General features: G+C 50.3%; 1 protein-coding gene and 1 long non-coding RNA gene across 3 annotated transcripts in view; both read right to left on the reverse strand.

The window, feature by feature from the left end:
• LOC147600436 (uncharacterized) overlaps positions 1-22,211 on the reverse strand; it is a 759,986-nt gene that overhangs the window by 664,488 nt on the left and 73,287 nt on the right. The window lies entirely within an intron of this gene.
• Positions 229-1,947, reverse strand: LOC147600463 (inositol 1,4,5-trisphosphate receptor-interacting protein-like 1). Of its 2 annotated transcripts, XM_086748979.1 has the most exons (2): positions 1,430-1,947; positions 229-1,357 (listed from the first exon to the last, which is right to left on the reverse strand). In XM_086748979.1, exons 1-2 carry the CDS (start codon positions 1,741-1,743, stop codon positions 229-231), a joined length of 1,443 nt encoding a protein of 480 aa, XP_086605105.1. In that variant the 5' UTR covers positions 1,744-1,947. The 2 variants fall into 2 exon arrangements, with proteins under 2 accessions (XP_086605105.1, XP_086605104.1); XM_086748978.1 differs by having other exon boundaries at positions 229-1,947.

The raw sequence follows: 22,211 nt of genomic DNA on the forward strand, positions 1-22,211 counted from the left end.
GCCCCAGCGTGAGGGGAAAGCAGGACGGAACTCATCTTTGTCACCACTGTAGTTGTCGCCAACTGCTGTGAGGGGAACAACGCTGCTCTTGGCAGAGGGCTGCCGCGCAGGGTGTTCCCTTTCCTTCCTGTGTCCCGCATTCTCCCCTCTTTTTCCCTGCTGTAAGAAGTCATTCTGAGCTCTTACCTGAAAGACCTGCAATGGATGCCCTGTGAATGAAGTCCTCTCTCAGTACGCGTAGAACAGCAGCCTTGAGAGTCGGTCTTGCAGCTCATTGAACTCCTGCAGTGCCTTGGCATGGACATCCGGATCCTGTGCCAGGTGCTGGAAGAGGTTGAGTGGCTTGGCTGATTGGGAGGATGGGGGCAAGACAATCTCCTCAGGCACCATCTCATTGCCCAAGAAGAAGTGGTCAAGGCGTTTCTTCTCCAGGCAGAAGTGCAGGTACCGCATGATATCCTGCAGCCGTGGCAGGAGATCCCTCCTGCGCCAGCCTGACAGGGGTAGGATGGTCAGCACATGCATCACAACTGTCTTCAAGGTAGAGGTGGAAAAGTCTGTGCCCACCAGGATGCTGGTGCACAGCTGCAGGCAGTTGAGGTGGAAGCTGTCACGTGGGGCCTGCCTGGCCACATGCCTGAAGAACTTCGCCTCTGCCACAGCATAGCTCTCTGGCCACGTCGTGCTTGAGGTGAAGAGGCTCTCTGCACTCCCGCTGCTCAGGAAGATGTCCGAATTGCCGTGCTGCACCCCAAACATCAGCTCAACAAGGAGGGTTCTCCCAGAGGCATTTGTCAGCTGCAGAATGCAGGAGCGGCTGGAGGGCAGCACCTGCATTGTGTAGTGATGTGACTGAGGCATCATCACCCAGGCTGAGCCGATGAATTTTTGGAACCAGCGGGCAGTTTTCCACGCATCTAGGTAGGAGTCGGTGCAGAGGGTGCGTAGGAGGCTAGGATCCTGATTCCTCCTCAGCTCCTCCTCGGGGTGGTGGAGGAAGCACAGCAAGTTCTCCACCAGCTGCTGCCCCGCACAGGTGCACTGCAGCTCCACACGGATGCAAGAGTCCTTCAGCGGCATCTCCCTCATGGTGCCCAGCTCCAGGTGGAAGACATGCCCACGCGGGGGCTGCAGGGGCACCAGCAGAGAGTAGACAGTATCATCCTCACCAAAACTCCAGCCTTCAAAGGCCCTGCCCACCCCGATGGCTGGTTGCAGCACTGGGAAGAAACGATTTGAGAAGTGCTCTTGGAAGACGCGGAGGAGGTCACCCACCAACTCTTCTACCACCCGATTCCGGTAGGCCAGATTTGGCACTGACCACTGGGTGGGCTTTGCAAAAATCCTGGGAATGTCACTCCCATCATCCAGATCTTCTCCATCACTTTCTTCCTCCTCCTGCTCTGTATTGCAGCTGGAACTCTCCTCTTTGCCGCTGTTGTCCATCTCCCGACTCCTTTTGCGGATCCACCAGCAGAGCGCAAAGAGCAGGACCAGGACTCCAGCAGTGGCCCACAAGTGCCACTGCTGCAAGGCAGCAAAGCCCAGGGATACCTGGGCCAAGCGATCTTGCTCCTGCATCCTCTGCTCCACTTCCTGCGGCAGCCGAGCCACCTCCTGGCTCAGCTGCTCCCCATGCTGCTGCATGCGCTCCCGCGTGGCCTCATCCAGCTCATCACCGACCATCTGCAGGTGCTGGATGATGCCGGTCACAAGCACAATGAGGAATTTTGTGGCAGCCATGTCCTGCAGGAGGAGGGAGAGAAGGGGTTCAGTGGGGCTTGGAGGGAGGGAGCTGGTGGCGGGGGGAGCAGGGACGGGAGCCAGAGGGACCTGGGTGCAGGTAGGAGAGGGGGCGAGGCAGCTGGGAGGCAGCAAGGCCTGCGCCCAGCCTCGGCAGCGGCAGCACCGTGCCCTGCCCAAGGCGCTCCCACGAGCGCCTGGGCCCTCGATACAGGACGATAACCCAGACCCTCGTTCCACATGTTTCTGCCCCGGCCCTCGTCCTGCCCAGCCTCCCACCGCGTGCACACTCACCGCTGGACCAGGCCATACTGGGGCAGCGCTGCCTGCCGCAGCCCCTGGTAACCGTCCCCATTGTGACCCGTCCCCTCTGCTGTCACAGGGGCCCGAGCGCATCACAGCCACGCCTGCCGCCCCACCCCACCCTTCAGCCCCACCTCAGCTTAGAGCCTCAGGCTCTGTGGGTGACTCAGGAAAAGGATCTGTGAGGCAGACTGCAGCAGCAGAGGAAAATTCCAGCAGCAACACAGACCAGGAGAAGGAATTACGTGAATGAGAAGATCCTGGTGATGAGAAGGATACGGAGTTTTCAAAGCACCTCGTGTGATCAGTTACATATCTGGCCTACAGGAGCTGGGTGGTTGAGGAGCTAGGTGATTGAAGAGCTAGTGGGTGACCTCCTCTATATCTTCTAAGAGCTCTTGCCAACTAATTTCTTCCCGGTGCTGCAGCCAGATACGCAGAGCCTTTGAAGGCTGGAGTTTCACTGAGGATGATGTTATCTACTGCCTCATTGGCTTATAACTTAGATGGAGGGAATGGAACAGAATCCTGTCTTGTTGCTTGATATACAAGGAGGAAAGTCTGGCTGTCTGGGGTGGTCAGCATGTGAAAGTTTCCGTGTGCTCTGCTCTTCTCATTCTCCTTGATATATTTGGTATATTGCACCATGCATACAGCATAGCAATACTTTACAATGGGAGCTCTTTTCAGTTGGAAACCTAGGCATGTATGGCCTCTAGCTGGAGCCAGAGATTTATGTATGCCACTACGGGCCTGAAGAAGCATAACAACTGAACGGCTACAGATATTTTTGCCCTCTCCAAAACATCAGTCTTCCATTGTCTATAGTTGGTCTTTAGTTTTGCCAAAGCAACGTGAGCTGTGGAAGAGAAAGAAACAGCCATTTCCCAATGTTTGGCTACCCTAAATCACACCTACTGTGGAATAAAGGATGAGAATTGCTCATAAAATACTTTTCTCCTCTCTAGCAGCTGTTTCTTTTGTATGATGACCCTTTCTCTTGTGTTGGTTAAGCAAAATGCAAGAAAAGAAATAGAGTCATCAATCAGATTACAAGTTAGGTCACTGCAAAGATCATAGGTTAATCCGTTAATCCATTAATCCATTGCAAAGGACAGTGTAGAGTGAAACTCATGTGTGTTGAGCATGGAGGACTAGAACAGGCCACAGCAGCAGAGGCACAAAAGACCTGACCGCCTCAGCAAAAGGACGGAGTAAAGAATACATATGGCCTGCCATGGGCTTTTGGTCACTGCGTCGGGTTTTGGTGGCAGGGAGGCTACAAAGATGGCTTCTGCAAGAAGCTGCAAGAAGTTTCCCCTTTGTCTGCTGGAGCCAATCGGCTGCAGATACTCTGGTATTGTATCTGCGATAATATAAGAAGGGGAAAACAAAGTAAAAGGGCGGAGAAAGAGCAAGGAGGCATGGGCCTCGTCCTCGGCCTCCCACCAGGTGCCTGCCTGCATCCAGCCTGGCTGAGCCCGGCCCGGCAGAGGGGAGAGTGGAGGCAGAAGATACTGAGAGAAACACCTGTGCAGAGCCCGAGGTCAGTGCAGGAGGAGAGAGAGCAGTAATGCTGCTCCTGGCCAGAATTCCCGTGTGGTGATGACCATGGTGGAGCAGGTTGTCCCCCTGCAGCCCATGGAGGCCCACGGAGGGGCAGAGATCCCCCTGCAGCCCAGAGAGGACCCCACGCCGGGGCAGGCAGAGGCCTGAAGGAGGCTGTGGCCCGTGGAGGGCCCATGATAGGGCAGCAGTTCTGGAGGGACTGCACCCCGTGGAAAAACGACCCATGCCGGAGCAGTTTCACAAAGGATTGTAGCCCATGAATGGAACCCCACGCTGGAGCAGGGGAGGAATGTCAGGAGTGCTTCCCCCGGGGAGGAGGGAGCAGCAGACACAACGCGTGATGAAACATAACCCCCATTCCCTGGTCCCCCTGCACTGCTGGAGTGAAGGAGCCAGAGAATCCGGGAGTGAAGTTAAGCCTGGGAAGAAGGGAGGGGTAGGGAAAAGGTGTTCTTAAGATTTGGTTTTGTTTCTCATTATCCTACTCTGGTTTGATTGTTAATAAGTTAATTTTCCGCAAGTTGAGTCTGGTTTGCCCATTGATGGTAACTGCTGAATGAATTCTGCATGTCCTTATTTTGACTCTCAAGCCTTTTCTTCTATTTTTTTGTTCTATTTCTCTCCCCTGGAGGGGGGTGGGGTGTGAGTGAGTGGCTGTGTAGTGCTTAACTGCTGACTGGGGCTAAAGCACAACAGTCACCACTGAGCCAGTCCCACTGGAGGTGCGATTGGCAGCTCCTAAGGACAAGCTTGAACCAGACCAAGGTCTTCATACTTTGGCAGGGTGACAAAGCTGAATCCTGGCCTGAGTGCAACCACTGTGTCCCAAATTCCTCTCTGTGCAAGCATGATAAAGCAGTACCCCTCATGGTGCTATACTGAGTTGTCCACAGCACCTGCTGCCTGTGGGCACTGACATCTCCTCAGGGTTAAGGATGTTGGACCTGCAGCAGTACAGGTAATGCTCATGTCCAGAGCCTCGCCCTGCAACAGGGCAGTCGAGTTTCTCTGTAATGAGGACCTTTGGGTCCATAGTATATATTTTGTCGAGTTGTTCATCCTGTCATTAGCAGTGGCATCTCTTTAGTGGTGGAACAAATGAAAGACTTGGGCCTGGAGGATTTTTTTTTCAACTCAGACCCTAATCAATAACATCCCTATCATTTCTCCTGCCTCCCCAGGTATAGGTCTGAGCTGGTCCTGCAGCACACTGTGCACTATGCTATTGCTCTCATGTGTCTACATACTCACAGTTGCTAATATGGATGGGGTGTTTGCTGCTGAGTGATTTTAGAGCTATTCACCATTGCCTGAGTGTAAGATTTGGGTGAGGGCCTCTGGTTAGTCCAGCCATGGGGCTTCTTGGATCACCTAGGTTAGGACCCATCCCGCAGGTGACCCTCAGCTGGAGAAAAGGTGGACATGTTGAGAGCAGAGAGAGGACATAGAGGGCACATTTATACAACACGGCGGGTGTGAGGATCTTATACGGTCGCTTTTCACAGGTGTAGTGGTAAATTTTGGCAGTGGTGCTCAGCATCTGCTGTGGTTCATGGCTGCTGCTACTGGTACCACGCTGGTCCATGGTTCCACTGTGGCAAATGGCAAAGTTGCTGTGGGTTTACTTAGGTTCCTGTCTGTGCTGAGACACCAGGCGAGACAAAACACCCATAGAGTGAGTGCCCTGTGCCGTTAGCAGGAGAGCTGGTGAAAGTCAGCTTAGCCCACGTATGAGCCAGACTTCCCCTATAAGGCTCCAGAGATGCAAAGGCAGAATGCTGCAGCCTAAGCTGTATTGCATTAGCAGCTTGTTGAGCTTGCCTGTCCTCTGTTGCTGTCCTTCATGCCAGTGCAGATCTGACACGCTTTGATAAGGAATTCAGAGTTTGCCCAAATTGGGGCCCTGCTGAATGCAAAGACCAAGGAAGAGCTCTCACTTGTGCTGGCAGTTGACAGTTCAGGGAAGAAAACCAAACAGCTGGGGATTTCTTGGGTGCAAGGACCTCATCTGCAAAGTCCAGCCTTGTAGGTTAGCAAAATACATACTGACATCCTGGGACACTCCATCACTTACTTTCACTCCAAACCCTAAAATTTCATACAAGGAAAATTCCGATTTTTCCTTCTACTTTCATAGTGATAGATTCCCTTGTTTCATGTATTTAGTAGAAAGATTCTCCTCACATGGAAGCACTTTTTGGCAGCCTGAATCTCTTCCCCTCGGCACCCCATTTCGCATTGGATCAAAAGAAGCGTGGCCAGCAGGTCGAGGGAGGGGATTCTGCCCCTCTACTCTGGTAGAGACCCCACCTGCAGCACTGCATCCAGCTCTGGAGCCCCCAACATCAGAAGGATGTGGACCTGTTGAAGAGGGTACAGAGGAGGCCACAAAGATGATCAGAGGGCTGGAGCTCCTCTCCTGTGAGGACAGGCTGAGAGAGTTGGGGCTGTTCAGCCTGGAGAAGAGAAGGCTCCAGGGAGACCTTAGAGCAGCCTTCCAGTACCTAAAGGGGGCTACAGGAAAGACGGGAACAAACTTTTTAGCAGGGCCTGTTGTGATAGGATGAGAGGTAATGGTTTCAAAATAGAGGGAAGTAGATTTAGATTAGACATTAGGAAATTTTATTTACACTGAGGGTGGTGAAACACTGGCACGGGTTTCCCAGAGAGGTGGTGGATGCCCCATCCCTGGAAACATTCAAGACCAGGTTGTCTTGGGCTCTGAGCAACCTGATCTGGTTGGAGATGTCCCTGCTCCTTGCAGAGGGGTTAAACTAGACGGCCCTTAAAGGTCCCTTCCAACCTAAACTATTCTATGATTCTATGGGAACTGTAGTCCAAGAGTATCACTTCTCCTTCCTCTGTGATGAGCTCACTTCCCAGGCAAACCTCCTCTCCCACCGTACTCCAAAAGTCGGGCAGTTCCCTTACTGCATCACAGAATTTTAGCAGTGAAGGGACTTGAACTGTGGAAGGTGGCTTTTGTAGGTCAGATACATCATGAGGAAATACTGTTGGATGATCTTAAGCTCTTTTTTAAAACTGAAATGTCATGTTCAGTGGCATCTTCTGGTTTAGAGATAAGTGACTGAAATGAAATATCTATATGTGGCTTTCCCTAATGTAAAGGGGAAATATTTTAGCAAAAGGAAGATTTTTTTTTTTTTGAGAACTATATCTTCCAGAGAGAACCCTTTTGATGGGATATCCCTGACTTAATTCCAGCTTGCTTTGATTTTTCTTCTCCCTTCTTCCCCCTTCTGTGCCATACCTGCGCTACAGCTGCCAACCTGGGATGGAGGTTACTGTGCACCACCTGTTTTCCTGGAGAAATCCTTCCCTGAGGACGAGGGGGTACACCTTTGCACAACTGCAATAGCCCAGAGCATCAGCACCTGAGTTCAGAGTTCCATTCTGATTCTGCCCTTTGCAGAATGTCTAACCCCCAAGTGCCTGATGCTCATTCCCAGCCAGCGTGAGCTGGTGGCTTCAGAGGCTGGCTGCCCAGCTATGCCAGACGGGAATTTGCTCCTCTGATTCCTGCACGTTTCTCCATGTCTCAGAGACACAAGTCTTTCTCTAGAGACCTCGTTAAACCAGCTGTGGGTCGGACACAGACCCTACAGTACAAGCCACTAAGCAAACACTGAGTGTAGGGTTGTAAAGTATTTAACTTTCAGTCAGATATAAATTAGCTTTATTAAATCTGTGCTATGAAAACACCAGTGATTTCCTAACAAAATGTAATGTTCATTACCCCAGACTCCACCTTCTAAATCAGGAGCTCAGGAGACCCAGAGTCGTGACTTTCCCATTGCCTCCGCACACAGTGGTTTTGGCTGAACACCCTTCCCCAGGGTGGTGAGATAGGACCCCCCCTCCTCATTTCAGCTAAACTCTCACTGCCAGACAGATTTTCAACTCCCTCCTTTGGCCCAAAGCATCCATGTATATTTGTGTTTTGTGACTTTGAAGAGAATGTAAAAGGGCTTATTTTATTAACAACCAGTAGACACTTCAAAGCAAAAATGTGGTTGAGAAATTAATCCTTCTGCACCTCCAAAGTGAGATTTATTATGGCTCTTAAACTAAGACAGAAATGAACCAAAAGCTAAATGCATGAATCACTCTTTTAAAATAAAGTCAGGACTTCAATGACTACGGTATGTGTACTGGTAAAATTAAATGCAGAGCCATCTAATTTTCTTCATTTAAAATCGATGTTGATGTAACGCCTTGGTCCTCAGCTTCTCAATGGCCCAGGGAAAGTGTTTCCCTTGAGCAGAAAAGGTCTTGTCCGATAACACTTTCCCAGACTACTGAAAAGAGTTTTGTTTCCCACTTTTCCTTTTCTTTTTTGGTCTAAAAATCCAAATTAATTTCCTCTGAGGAAATGCCTACTTTCTGTGTTTACCAGGGCAAAGAAGGCCATTGTCTGAGGAAGGTTACTCTGATGGGAATGCAAATGCAGGGCCAGGACATTAACATCTGCTGAGTTGGATTACACGTGGGATGGAGTTTCACCTAAGGGATTACATTCATAGATTCTTTGTGGATTTTTTTTTTTTTCCACAGTTCCTCCCAATGCACAATTTGCTGACAGGAAAATATGGCCAGCTCCAGCTGCAATATCACGGGTGCATTTTTAAATAACCGTCACCTCCAGTTGCTCTTCTGCGAGCTGGTTCCCAGCAGCTCCTGGGAAGAGGATGAGATGCTCTCTGCCTGCTTCCATGCCCACAGCCTCCGTGATCACAAATGCCAGTGAACGGAGCCCATCTCACAGGTGGGACTGTCATCAGAGGAACCCCCACAATAACCTGCTGTGTTTTCTCAACCCATCTGCTTGCTTTGGGCTGCGGTTGAGCAAGGATGCCGCTTTCCCAGCTGCATGGCCATGCAGTCTGCATTGTCCTCAGTCCTCTTCAGCTCCTTCTAGGTTATTGTCACTCTGTTATAATTCTGTTTCTACTGATGAGTACGTTCTGTTTTTTCCTCAAACTGTATAGCACCAAAAATCTCAGTAGGCAGAACAGCTTTGTCTTTTTGTTAAATTATTTGTACACAAGATATGTTTTTCCCCAAGGATTGGAAAGGCTCACCTTCTCATAATAAACACTTGTCTAATGCACTGAAGTGTCTTGGAATACTTTTATTTTTTTGTCCTCTTTGGTTTCATTTTCAAAAGCAAAAAATCTGACTAGAAATAAAAGACAGCTTCACAGTGCAGAGATAAAGTGCCTGGACAAAAAAATGTTGCAGTGATATGAAAGGGAAATTCAAATGTCAACATCAAATCTTTAGACATCTTTGAAAGAGTTTCCTGTTTTTCCAGTCCTTCAGGGCAAGGCGGTGAGTCCACGCAGAGCTTGCTCAGAGCTTACTTACGGCCAGCTCACGGTGAGGACAGCATGTCTGCTAGCAGCGCCTTGCTGCTGTGGACAGCCGGCAGAATCTACAGCAGAAACCCACCCAAAAGCAGACTTCTTGCTTCAAAACATGTGCCAAAATGGGCAAGAGCTTCAAACACTTCAGCTTCCAAAAGATGGGGCTGCCCTTCCTCTGAGCATCATCCTGCCTGTTTCAGGCGACATTTGCAGCACGCAGAACTGCTCACTCATCATGCTCAGCAAAAGACTTTGGTACCGAGCTTGTTTTCACCTGATGGTCCTTCCCTAGCCCACGAAGTACTGTGGTGTGTTTGCATGTGTTGCTGCTTTGGAGCTGGGCTTAGCAAAGCTGGTGGTGTCAGCTCAAAAGGAGATTAAGTGATTGTTGAGGAATTTCTTTATCACCATCCTGTGTAAATAGAGATTAGAGAAAGAACAGTAAGTTTTTCTTACAGCTGCAAGCTGCTTCTGCAAACAGGAGGGAATACAGTGCTCGGCAGTATTTCATAGCCACCTTCAAGAGTGTTGTTGCAAAATGGGAGGACGTGGACTCATCGTAGCATCTAGTGAGAACGGCTGTGCTGCTCTGCCTGTGGTGCATTCCTCCATTGGCAATGCCTTGTGGACCAGCAAGGCACCACGGTCACATAGCTGGGTTTTTGTTAGTCCCAGCTGAGCCTCATCTGAGCAACGACAGTGTTTGTCCCCTAGGTGAGGGTCTCTGTAGGCAGTGAACTTGCAGGAGCCCTGAGGAGATCCCCAATATCCAGATGAGATCAAGCAGCAGCTCAAGGTGTGCTGGAAGCATAGTATATTTATTTGAAGTGTCAGTTCTTATTGCTTTCTGAAATAAATTGCTTTTATTTGAGGGGATGGCTAATTCTGTGCACCAGGCCTTGAATCCTGATCAAAAGAGGGGAGTTGTGTGTGATATAGCAGAATATATAGTGTAGCTTCCTGTATTTCAGAGGCTGCCTCCTTCCTTACAAGCAGGCCTTGAAAAGCATACAGAGCAGAGTAAAAATAGAATAATATTCATCACTGGTAATGAAAAAATACTCTTATCCCAAAAGAGAGATGGGTTTGAGGTGCAGGCATCCGACGGAGCAGGTCCTGCTACGTGCATGGATGGCACCCAGCCCATGTCGCATCGCTGTTTACTCTGTAAATAATTGATTTCCCAGTGGGAACAACTGTTGCAAAGTACAGCCAGAGTTAAAGAACTGCTCTGAAAATAAAATAAAAAAAAAAAATAACCCCACACGCATGCCTCACTCCTGCCGCATTCCTGAGACAAGGCTGTATTTTTATCATCTGCAAAACCAACTACATCTGCTGTGCCGAGCTATAACTGGAATCCTGACTCCCTCATTACGACCTCTGTCAGAGAAGCAAGCCGACTTCTCTGGGGTATAATTTAAATTCTACCCAGTTCCATGGCTTTCCCAAGAAAAAGATAACACCCTGGTGCATGAAATTGGATGGGAGACCAGCCCGGCTCAGCTGCTGCAAGAGGACCCGCTGTATGCATAGTTTAATCTTTCCTAAAAGTCACTCTGGGCCACAGGAGTCCATTGCTGCTATAGATGAACCCTGTTAAAAACCATATCTCCCACGTTTTAGCCTCTTCCTGCATGCGGCAGCTTTGAAGCAATGAGCTTTCTCCCTCCACCTGCCACCGGTGGGCTTGGGTTTGCTGCTTTCTTGGGTTCTGAGAAAAGCTGCCCTCCTGCCACGCTCAGGCCCCTCAAATGGAGTGGGATCTCCTGCAGTGCTCAGGCCACCCAAAGGGAGTGGGATCTCCTGTCACAGCTGCCTGCAAGTCTGTCAGAAATGCTTGGCTTCCTCCACCCCATCCGCTGGAGCTCTTGTGTTGCAGAGCTTTTCCCAAAACACCTCGCAGGCCAGGGCTAGACGCCCTCGCTGTCACAGTTACCTGGGTTTTTGCTCAGCTGGTCCAAAGAGCTTCAAAATCCCCAAGAGGAGGACAAGGGTCCAAGCCAGACTTAAGCCCGAGTCCTTTTCATGCTAAGTAAGGGACACATCAATCCATGGTGGAAAACTGCAGCAACTCTCCGAGGGTCCCCTCTGACTACTCATCATGGGAAGTTGCTCTCCTGCCAGGGTGTCCTAACATCAAATACGCGAATAATGCACTCCTCTTGTAGCATATTTCTTTGAGGAAGATCGTTTCTGAACCCTCTGACTTCAAAGGGAAATACCTGAAAACAGGAAAATAAGGGCAACACCAGGCTTTGCTGGTCCGGTGAGAATGGCTAGCAGGAGAAGTGTTTCTCAGTGTCGTTGCATCTGTTAACGGGATTCAATTAAGCTGCCAGAAATGATAAGCATTTAGAGGGACATCAGCCATCACTCCTCACTACCAAACAAAATCTTCGTCGTGTCAGCAGCCACAAATCACAGTAATTGTATTTGGGAAGTGTTATGCACTGTAACTCATCACCAGGGCTTAATCCAGCTTCCCTCGGGGCACCGTTGTACCTGGTAGGACAAGGTAATGTCTTGTGTTGCTGGTAGAGAAGAAAAGAGTATTTGGGGGGTATACTAATAATGTCTGTTTTCATTGAATTACAGAAAAAAAAAAGAAAGGTTCATTCTGAAACAGATTGAAGATTGCCACTGAGAGGTTGGTCCAAAATAAAATTTTTCATTCCTAGGAAAATGTCAGGTTCTTTAAACAGTTGATTTGATACCAAATCAGGGCAAGAAAAGGGGAAAAAAAACCCCATTTTTCACAGAACAGTATTTGTCACAAAGTTCGGGGCACGTTTAAACCCTCCAGCCCTGCTCGGTTTGCAGCATAGAGGCTGTGCACTGCAATTCTGGTCCCAAGGGGCTTTTGCCCCTGTTTTTCGCCCAGGCTTCGGCAGCATCTGTCACAACGCACCCAAGTAAAGAGCAACTCAGACGGACACAGATTAACAGCAAACTCACCGCAGCTAAGAGCAACTGGCCAAACGGAAACAGTGAAGCCTGGAATGACCAAATGAGAAAAAAAAAAAAGTTTTATTTTCAGGTTAAGATAAGGAATGGGAAAATGCCAGTAAAACTGGCACTATCCCATAGGATGTCTCTGTTTGCAGCAACAGGCTGTTTCCTCAATGATGCCTTTCAGCAGGAAGTCTTTGACCAGCTGTAGGAAAAAGCGAGCTCCAGCCAATGCCTAGCACAAATGTGCGAGCCTGGCACTCCACTGTTTCAACTCATCCTTGAGGTCTACATTGCACAGAGCCCAACAGGCTCCACTTGGGACCCAGGCCAGCATTGTAAGCAATGATGGATACGTACAGACCAAAGGGGCATCTCCTTCCACCTAGGGTGCCTAGGGATTTAAAAGCAGAGATGAGTGGTGGATGGAGATGGACAGACAAAAAAGCACAAGGACGCAGAAGAGTCTGGGGTACAACCTCAGCACCTTGGGTGCCTCTACCAGCTGTGATCTCTGCAGCCATCACTGCAGATGATCCACGGGCAGGTCTCAAAGAGGGTGATGAGATGTTAAGGAGAAGCAAAGGAGAAAACAGGAAGGTGGTGGAATGAAAGTGGAGCAAGATGGTTACCATGAACCAAGTCCATGCTTGGCCAGGAGAGCATCTGCTGATCCATGGATATGAAGCAAAAAGCTATGATGTGCTGGGGAGAGCTGAGCTGGCAGACAGCTGCAGAGAGATGAGGTGGGTGAGTAAAGTGGTGGAATGGGAAAGACCACCTTCGCATGCAGCATTTGAGAAAATGCGCTTGTGCTGAGGATGACACAGGCCTGGGTGGGGGCTCTGCTGCACGGATGGACTGGCAAACAGATGTTGCAAGGAGGGAAGCAGGCGCCTTGGGCCGAGCTGGGGAAGTCTCACCGAAGACTCTCTGGTGTGGCGAGCCTCAGATTTCCTCAACATCCTCCTGGTGGGGGGTGTCCAGCACCTCTTGAATTTCCCAAATTGCCAGACACTTTTGAAAGCTCTGTCTGGGGAGGCCAAGCTGTGACCCACTCACAGGTGCTTTCCCCCCGCCACCCCACCCCAGCCTCCTAAGGGCCTGTTTGCAAATTGCTTCCTGAAATCAGGCTCCTTCCTTGCACACTGGCAAGCCAAAACAGTCACCCCAAGCTAAGGGAGGCTCTGGAAAATGTTGGTTCACACTTGGCTCTTTCAGCACCCTGCACCAGGCACAGGAGGTGTTTCGGTCCTTGTGCTTCATTTCAACACCATCGATATTGACCTTTTCTTTCCTTAACGAGAAGGGATTCAGAGAGGTCTGAAGCTTAAACAATGGGTGCCCAGCGATGGCAGTCTCAAGGAGACCTCTCATTGCTGAGAGCGATGAGATCAAGTCAGAAAGAGCTTGGACCCTGGGCACCAAAATGACTGCTCCTACCTATGCTGCCCATGTCCAAAGGTTTAATGTGGGTCTTTAGGAAGTGGGTGTTTTCCTAAATTCCTGTTTCTGGAGTCAGGCAATTGTGTTACGGGTTTTAACTTTTGCAGAAGGGGTTGTTTCTGCTGCTACATCTGCAGGGAAAAAAAACCAAGATGTGTCCTGTCCTGAAAGCACAAAACCCCAATGAAAAGAGCCAACTTCTGTTATTTAAAAAAAAAAAAAAAATTAAAAAAGCCTTCATGATTTGAGGAAGCTTAATTTTACAATTTGTGAAGCCTGAGATTAACGGCACTGCATATCTATGTGACCAACAGCAGTAAGTGATTTCCTCTGCTTAATTCAATACAAAAAAGTAACAAGACCTAGAAAAAAAAAAATTAATTTTCAGCCTCCAGCCCACACAAGCTCAGTCTAAAGAGCAATTCCCAGTGAGGCAAATGGGAAAGTTGAAGCACGCATCCGTCCTTGGCCAGTGATTTCCAACCAGTTGTACGTGTCGAAGCGCAGGACGAGGGCTTACAGCAGGCACTGGCCACTGCCGGCAGCCCGGTGGCAGCGAGCAGCTCCGGCACGTATGCAGCCTTTCTGCGCCGTCCTTCCATCCTGCTCCTCATGGAAGTGACGACTCAGGCTTAATGAAGGAGCACACCTTCATCCGCATGCAAGCGAGCTCCGCGTCATCTTTGTCTTACCAGCGGTGATGGTAAAACAGCCTCAAGGCCTAACCAATAATCGCATTCTCTTATTTTGTAAACAGAAAATAAAATAATTTGCTTGGAAGTCACCGACAGATTAACAACCTCCAGCTGTAATTTTGATGACTAATTCAGCCTACTCTAACCCAGCTGTGCCAAAGTTCTCATTTGTATAATTTAACATCTTCCTACGGGTTCTCTGTGAGGAGGATTAAGAGAAGATGGGTCTTCAGAGGGAGCTGAGGTTTGTTTGAGGTTTGTTTTGAAACTGCGCACTCAGCAGGGTGTAAAGATAGCGCAGATCGCGTCGGGATAAACTGCTGCACACCTGTCCAAAATGAGACATGGAAAGGGCTGATCTAGAAATCAAAGAGACTTTTTTGAAAAGCTGGAGGCTTGGTTTCAAAAAGCACTGAATTCAGTTCCATGTTCACAAAAAAAAAAAAAAAAAAAAGCTCTGAGTTAAATACTTCTAAAATCTGAGTTTATTCCAGGCTACTTTAGCATGAAAGCATGTAAAAGTTTTTGCATCAGAAAAAGCAGGAAAAAAAAAAAATGAAATGCAGACTATATTTCTCACGTCCCTCAGATTCTTTGTTTCTCTTCCAAGCTGATATACTGTGTTATCATGGACTTATTCAAACAAAAAGGGTCAGCACTTCAGAAGGAACAGATAGATCGGCCAAAATGCCCAATCCAACGCCATCTATTTCCAGCATTCGTTCAGAGCAGCTCGCAGGGGGCACGAGTGAGTAGGTCCTGGTTGAAGTCAAATGCAGATAATCCACCGTGTGAGCTCAGGGCACCTCTCACCACACTCCCCTCCGGATCACAGAAAGCCTATCTGGAATATTCAGGAAAATATGCTCTCTGCCTTTTCTCGGGCTGAGCTCATATTTGAGATCAAACTGTAAAGACACTTTTCTGATCACGCAGAGTTTGTCTCTTTGCAGGCAGAGAGAGAGGAGGTTGAGGAACAGCCCAGACACGGGAACAAAGGGAACAATAGGAGCCATTCTGCAGGCAGAGGCTGCTGCGTTCTTGGAAATATTCACATGGATAAAGGAGATCAAATAAGAGCCTCCAAAGCTGCACAATGATAAGAAAAATATTACAATGCTGTTCCGCAGGCTGGATCGTGCAGTGATTATACAGCAGTTTGTCCAACAGGGTCAAAATGCAAACAGTAACCCTTCCCTTCGACTCCTGGCTGCTCTGCAGAGCCACGAGAGCATCTGATAATTCCCTGGCAGCCCCAGCTGTGGACAGCCTTGTGCACAGACGTGGTAAGTTGAATGTCTGGTTTGTGCGCTTTTCAGATAGAATGAGGCTGGGTCAGAGGCACAGTGCAGGGAGAGATGACCACGTCCCTCCTCTGACATGGATCCTCTCTTTGGTGTTGGGCAAGTTACCTAGCTGCAGTCTGAGTCCCAGAAGCTCTCCCCCCAGAAGGAGGACCAGGACTCTTCGTGCTGCCATGTCACCTCCCTGGACATCTATGCCCAGGGAAGGTATGTCCCAATGGCAAAGGGAGGGACAGAGGAGGAGGTGGAGCTGGGCTGGGTGGTAGCACCCGACTGTTGGGTAGCAGAGTCCAAGGTGGGATACAGGCAGGTGGACCGCAGGTGGGGAGAGGGATGGGGACTCCCCTCCTGTGGTTCCAAAGGAGGTACCAGCCAAATTGTCCCTTCTTGTCTGACTAGACCTTCAGTTAGAGGCAGTGCTGAGGCGGCACGTTGCTGGCAGCCCCAGAAAGCTGGGCTTTTGAAGAGGAACAGTCCAGGAAATGCTATCCAGAGCTTGCTTCCAGACAGCTCTGGTCGATATGGAGTACAGACAGCAAGCAAAGACAAATGAGCGTGGTCTCTATTGTAGCTCCATGAGAGCTTCGTCCCTGTGCTCCCAGAGCAGCGGGCAGTGCTGCTGCGTCAGCTCTGAGGCTTGCAGGCTGTCTCTGGGCTGGGCTGAGAACAGAGAGGTGCGTCTCCCAGATCCCCTGTTTCTCTGCCAGGGCGTTTCCACGCAGCTACAAATTGCACCACTTCTGACGCAGGACATCTCGTAACTGCCCTGCTGTCTCTCACTACCTCTGAAGCTGAGTGTTTATACCAAACCCCAGAGACATGGCAGTCGGAAGCTTGAAAGATGGGTGATGTTAAACATCTCTAAATGGATGCAGAGACAATTTCTGAGAGCATCCAAAGGAGCCTCTTCACCTCTGCTTCCTGCCAGCAGAATTGTTCAGGGCATCCATGTTTTAAACAGAGGGATGGTAGCCCAATAAAAACAACAGCAGCTTTTATAAACAGCCTCCAGTCCAAGCCCTCCCAGGAGAGGCTGTTCTGGATAGCAAAGAAATACACATCAAAGCTAGCCCACAGCATCTTCCAGGTTTGTTGGGGGAGCAGCAGTGCCTGTATCATGGGTACATCGCAAGTGTTCACTTTCCAAGTGGGAATCCCTCTTCCAGGAGTGAATGGGAGACAATGGGGCCATTTTGGGCTACCAAGAACATGCATGAAGCACCTGTCTCCAGCTCTGCTTTTGCAGCACTGAACTCAGGTTGGAGGTAGGACATTTCCGGAGCATCCTCCCCAGTGGGTGCATCAGCTGTCATGCAGGGCAGTGCTCAGCACCAGAAGCAATGGGTACCAAGAGCTGATAGGGAGAATGTGAGCCAAAAAACCAGCCAGCCTCCTGTTGGTCCCATTAATCCAGTCTTGGAGGTGTCCTAATAGCATGGTTGGCACTTTGGATTGCAATGAGAGTCCCTTAGAAAAGAAAGGAGGGATTTGAGTACTCTGTGCCAGAAAAAGACCCTTGCAGCCCAGAGAGGAGCTGGTTGTTTGGAGGATCAGATTGTCAGCTCCTGGTTTTCATACCAAGGTCATCAAGGACAGGGCAAAGGTGAACGGAGACTCATCTGCTGTCATCCCCTGCAGTCATCCTCTGCGGTGACACCCAGTCACAGGAAAATCTGGGCTGGGTAATTTCACAGCAGGACCTCTCGGGCAGCCCTTCCCAAGGCCAACTCAAACCAGCCCTTGTACCCGGGATTGGTACACTGGGCTGCCATGGGTATGCAGTGGCCTGTGTGCCACCTTTTCTGATGAGCAAAGCCAAAGCCAGGAGCCCATGTAATTGTTATCAAATCAGTAATTAGCGGAGTCTAGTTTCTTTTTCAGGCCTCGCTTCAGGAGAGGTGGGGGAGAGTGCAAGCTTGAGCCAGCCAAAACAGGGTTGGTGCCAGCCTGTGCTGGAGCAGGACGGATGGCTGGAGGGCAGACGGGTCTTGGACACTCAAGAAAGAGCTCCCAGTGAGCTGTGCCACGGGTATTGGTTGTCCCTTGGCCAGGAGAAGCCCTGAAAGTGCCATCTGTCCAGTGCAGCAGGTAAAGGGACACAACAGCCTGTGCTGAAGCCCTAGGAAATGATGTTCCCTCACTATTAGCATCTGGTGGGGCATCCATAACATGTACAGCTTCCTTCAGGCAAAGGCACCGCATTGGCAAGAGCATGTTTGGCCCGGGATAGCTCCTTCTAGACAGGATCTTTGCTCGTGTAAAAAACACAGTGTAAAATGCCATCCGCTGAACTGATCTTACTGTCCCAGTGAAAGCTTTGAGTGTTCTGGACTTAGTGTAAATAAATAATGTAGAAAGAATAATACAGAGCTAATAAAGCTATTATCTGGAAAGACTGCAGCCTAATCTCCAGCACAATGAAGATAATGAGCGTTGAATCATGCCTGGAGCATCCTAAGTAAGCGGCAGTGGTTTTGATAAAGGACGGGTGTGGATTTTTACTTTCAGCCTTTTGCTTGCCCACAGATTTCCGGGGTGAACTGTGTTGATCCCTAAGCTGTGAGTCCATGTTTCTCCTCGTGGCAGAGCTTGCTCTGCCTCCTGCGCTCCCATTGCCTTCATCTGGGGCTGGCCTGGGCAACAGGTTGGCCACATCAACACGGCCAAGTGAGTGGCACTGTTGAAGACAGGATGGGGATGGGGTGGAGAAGGGGACGCCGTGTCGTTTCAGCCCCCTGTTCAGCCTGGCAATAGCTGTGTGTCAGTAAACGGGATCAGCGTTCCCTGTATGATTAGTGTCCATGAGGAAGAAACCCCATCTGCGTCCCGAGGCTGCGAGGGCTGCGACTGCAACTTGGGAAGGACCCTGGGCTGGGCTGCTTAGCTGGAGTGAATCACACCTTTCCCTGGGGCTCCTGCGGTGGCCAAGGGAGGGTGATCCCATGGTGGCCAGAGCAAATTCCTGCTGGCAAAACCCTTTGCCCTCGCAGAAAGGCAGGCGCATTGCAAGGCAGCTGCAGGGGCCGCATTCAGCAGCACTACGAGCTTACGCCATCACTTGGGAAGGTGACAAGCGGGAGAACGTGGCAGGAGGGGGCTGCTAAATGCGCTGCTTTGCAGCAAGCCCCAGAAGCAAGCAGCCATCCCAAAATAAAACAAAACACCCTCAGACAAGTTGAGGATACACAAAGGAACTGACAGCCCCTGAATCTGGCCTCACATCAATGAGTCGTAACTTGAAAGCTTTATTTAGACTGCTAAGAAAAACAGCTGCAGAAAAGTAATGATGACCTGCTTTAAAGGGGGATTTCAACAAGGAGAGAAGTGCTGGGCTCCTGCTTGAAGTGGAGCACCTAACTCCCCTAAATCCCCTTCAAAAATCCCAGCCTTAGACGGGAAAGCACTGCAGAAGGGCAGGATTTGTATGATCTGAAGAAAATAAAAATATTTCTGAAAAAAAAAATGCCAGCAATTTAAAAGTAATAAAAACCTACCTTGAGGAGATGGGGCGAGCTTAGGGAAGTCAGGAGCAAGGGATAGGAGTCAGGGAGTGGGTGCTGTGCTTGGCAAGCTTTTGGTTTTGGGCTCCCCTAGGCCAAGCTGAGGTTCTCCGTGCTGGGTGGTGGCGATGCTGGCAAGAGCAGCTCGTGCACATGGACCTGTGCAATGTTGGAGAAAAATATTTGCAACTGTCAAACAGACCGAGCTTGCTACGGTACACAGAAGAGCTCTATCGCTGAATCTCTATCTGCACAGCGATAAAAAGTGGGGAGGGGGAGATAACTCCACAGCGAGATTCTTGCGAGCTCGTAAATCACTGCAAGCCCAGGTCTCGGGACTGATGAAATCACTGGGAACCCCGGTGGCCTGGTTTCCGCAGCGCTGCCTGCCCTGCCTCCACTAGCGATGGGATCAGTGGAAGAAAAATGGAGCCAAGCTGTTGCGAGAGGGGTGGCTTTTTCCGAGCAACGGGGAAGCTGTTACAGCCCAAGGCTTTCTTAGGATGAAATGATTTAAGCACCTCTCTGGCATCCTGCTGATCTTTCAGAGAGGGGGAGCCCGATAGCTGTGACTCCTCAGGATGATAATTGTGGTGTATTTGCAGAATCAAAGGTTTCCCCTTGGAGTAGAGCCAGCAAGCTTTGGGGAGAAGAATGGATCCGATACAAAGGGTTTTTTTAAAAGCCCATTAAGTCGCCTAGGGGCTGAGCTCACGTTCCCACCGCCTCTGCAGTTGGTGCCGGGGGAGCGGGATTTCGTTCCCATCGTCTCAGCCCAAGTGGGAGAGTTCTTCCCCTTCCTTCCCTTCCCAGGTCTGCACAGGGAGGGGAATCGCCCCGGGGTCTGGGAGCAGACCCTGACTGCAGCCCTGGAGGGAGTGGGGGCTGCCATCTCCCACCTCCTGCACTGCAAATGCCCAACCAGCTGTGGGGAGGCTGGAGCCGGGAGCTGGAGCCGGGAGCCCCGGGCTGCTGCGATACCCACGCCTAGGAGCTGCAGGAGACGTGCGAGGCTTGGCAGGTATTTAAGCCCTGAAACCTGTAACCTATGCTCATCATTTGCATTGTCCCTTGTACATAAAGCAGTCATCTGGGAGGTGTAAAAAACACTACCAAGACCTGATCTCACCCCCCAGCTCGCCGTGGGTCAACATGGAGAGAGCTGTAAACAGACCAGGCTTGCCGCAGGGGCTGGGGGCTCCTCTCCAAGACACGTCCATGTCCTGAATAGAATCTCTGGAAGGACTGAGGTGTTTCAGAGATGCTGGAAAAGGCTAACCTATACATGCCCATGCCCTCCTAGTGACACTGCCTTGGAGGATGCTTGGGGCAGCCCTCTCCATCCCGGCCCCCCTGGGCTGGCTCTGTCCTGCACCTGAGTCAGCATCCTGCTCCCAGCGCAACCGTCCGGCTCCTCTGATTTGGCCCAAAACTTAAACAACCTGATAGTCCCATCAGCATTTCTCTCCTTAAAGGTTTCTGGAGGCAACAACCAGCCCTAGGAGTCAGCTCTTACTCATGTCGCCCCCGTGGAAAATATAAGAATGGGTTTAGTAATCCAGCTGTGACTAAGGAGGTTGCAACTGGGGAGGTCCCCCTTGCTGTGATTTCCCTCTCTGCCAGCTTGGCAACACCCTTGTGTCACCAGTCATTTGGGGCAGGGAGGGCATGGCCGAGGTCCATCCAGCGTGCCAGGGCAGATGTGGTTCAGGGAGGCTGCTGTCACCAACACGTCTCCCACCGCCCCCAGCCCTCCACCACACAGCAGAGCCACTCAGCCCTGCTCTCCCTGGGGCTCCTTCTGTGCCAGGGAGGTAGTGCTCTCCCAAGGCTGCAATCAGAGTTTGAGACCTCCGACCAGCACCAGCCAGGGACGGCTTTTCGATACTGAGGACGTGAGTCCTGCCAGGATATCAGACAGAGCCTTGTGCACAGACCTAAAATTATTGCAAGGCAGATGGAGGAGGAGGAGAGGTGTGTATGCTTGGGCGATTGGGGAAGAGGCTGAGCAGAGGAAAGATAAAAGCTTTCCTGCAGTGCCCAACCCCATTCCCTGCCAGGAAAACCTTCCAGGAGGTCAGAACAGCCAGAGGTGGCTGAAATACTTCTTCCCCACTGCAGACACCACTCCCAGCACAGTGGCTCTGACGAGCTGATGAAGCCACAGCAGCGCAGAAGGCCTCGAGTGGAGCAGCATCTAGGTACCACGGAAAAGGGCACGCGAGCCTGCGAAAGTCCTCCCAGCAGAGAAACTGCATCTGGGAAAGCAACCAGAAGCCCAAACCCATAAGCAACCAGAAGCCAAAATCCATAAGGAAATCTGCTCAGCCAAGAGAGATGATCTCATGGCGCTGATGCTACCTCAGGAGTGCCCAGGGATGGAGCAGGGAGGCTGCAGCAGTCCTGTACTCACTCCATCCATGCTGAATGCCTGCCCTGCAATTTCTCAACAGGGATGCGACAGGACCTGCTGTTCTGCTGCAGAAGTCTTGTATCAGATCTGTCTCGAATCCTGCTTATTAGAAAAAAATCTAGTATGAGGACCTGAAAAAGCCACACTTTTGCTTTGAAAGATACTGGGAGCGTGTATGTCCAGTAATGCTGCTGTCAGGGATGGGAGAAATTTTCCTGCCTGTGCTGGTCGCTGAGTCTTCACATTCCAGCCCCTGTGCTAGGAGGAACAAAACCTCTTAGCTCTGCACTTACTGGAGACAGGAGGCACAAATTTGAAGTCATCTGGAGTCAGGCGCAGTAAAAATTTAATGATGCAGGACAAATCAGGGTGACCAAAATAGCGAGCAAGACAGAGAGGGTCTTGTGATTTAATGCGCTCGACCAGGACTCGGGATATCTGGGAGCAGTTCCCAGGTCAACCACAGGCTCCACGTGTCACACTTGCTGAGTCATTAGGGACAAATGCTGCCAAGAACTGGCTTAGGCATCTTGCAAAAGTATGATAGGTGCTCAGAAGACTGAATCGTATCAAAAACCAGGAGGATTAAGATATTTCAAATGCAGCTAGGCCCTTGATGAAGGCTCCTAATTCCCATTGGATAAGCTCCTCTCCATAACGGATGGCGGAGTTGGGCTGAGACCCACCTGGTGACCTGAGAGTTAACTGTTTTATGCTCCATTAAGAGGATGGAGGCTCAGCATAAGCCTAAGGCCATTTGGCACTTCCTCACTCTGTCTCTCCTACAGCTTTGGAGCAAAGGATGCTCTACTGAAAAGGCAACAGCCTCACTTGGTTCACTGACCCTCACGGCGAGGTGGGTTGGCAGCCCACTCCCCCAAGCAATGGAGCCAGCATCT

The sequence above is a fragment of the Chlamydotis macqueenii genome, chromosome 5 (assembly GCF_036417535.1).
Source record: "Chlamydotis macqueenii isolate bChlMac1 chromosome 5, bChlMac1.mat, whole genome shotgun sequence".
NCBI lineage: Eukaryota > Metazoa > Chordata > Aves > Otidiformes > Otididae > Chlamydotis > Chlamydotis macqueenii.

Excerpts from the sequence above, each read along its gene's own strand:
- LOC147600463 (XM_086748978.1), bottom strand. The coding sequence starts at position 1,743 with ATGGCTGCCACAAAATTCCTCATTGTGCTTGTGACCGGCATCATCCAG.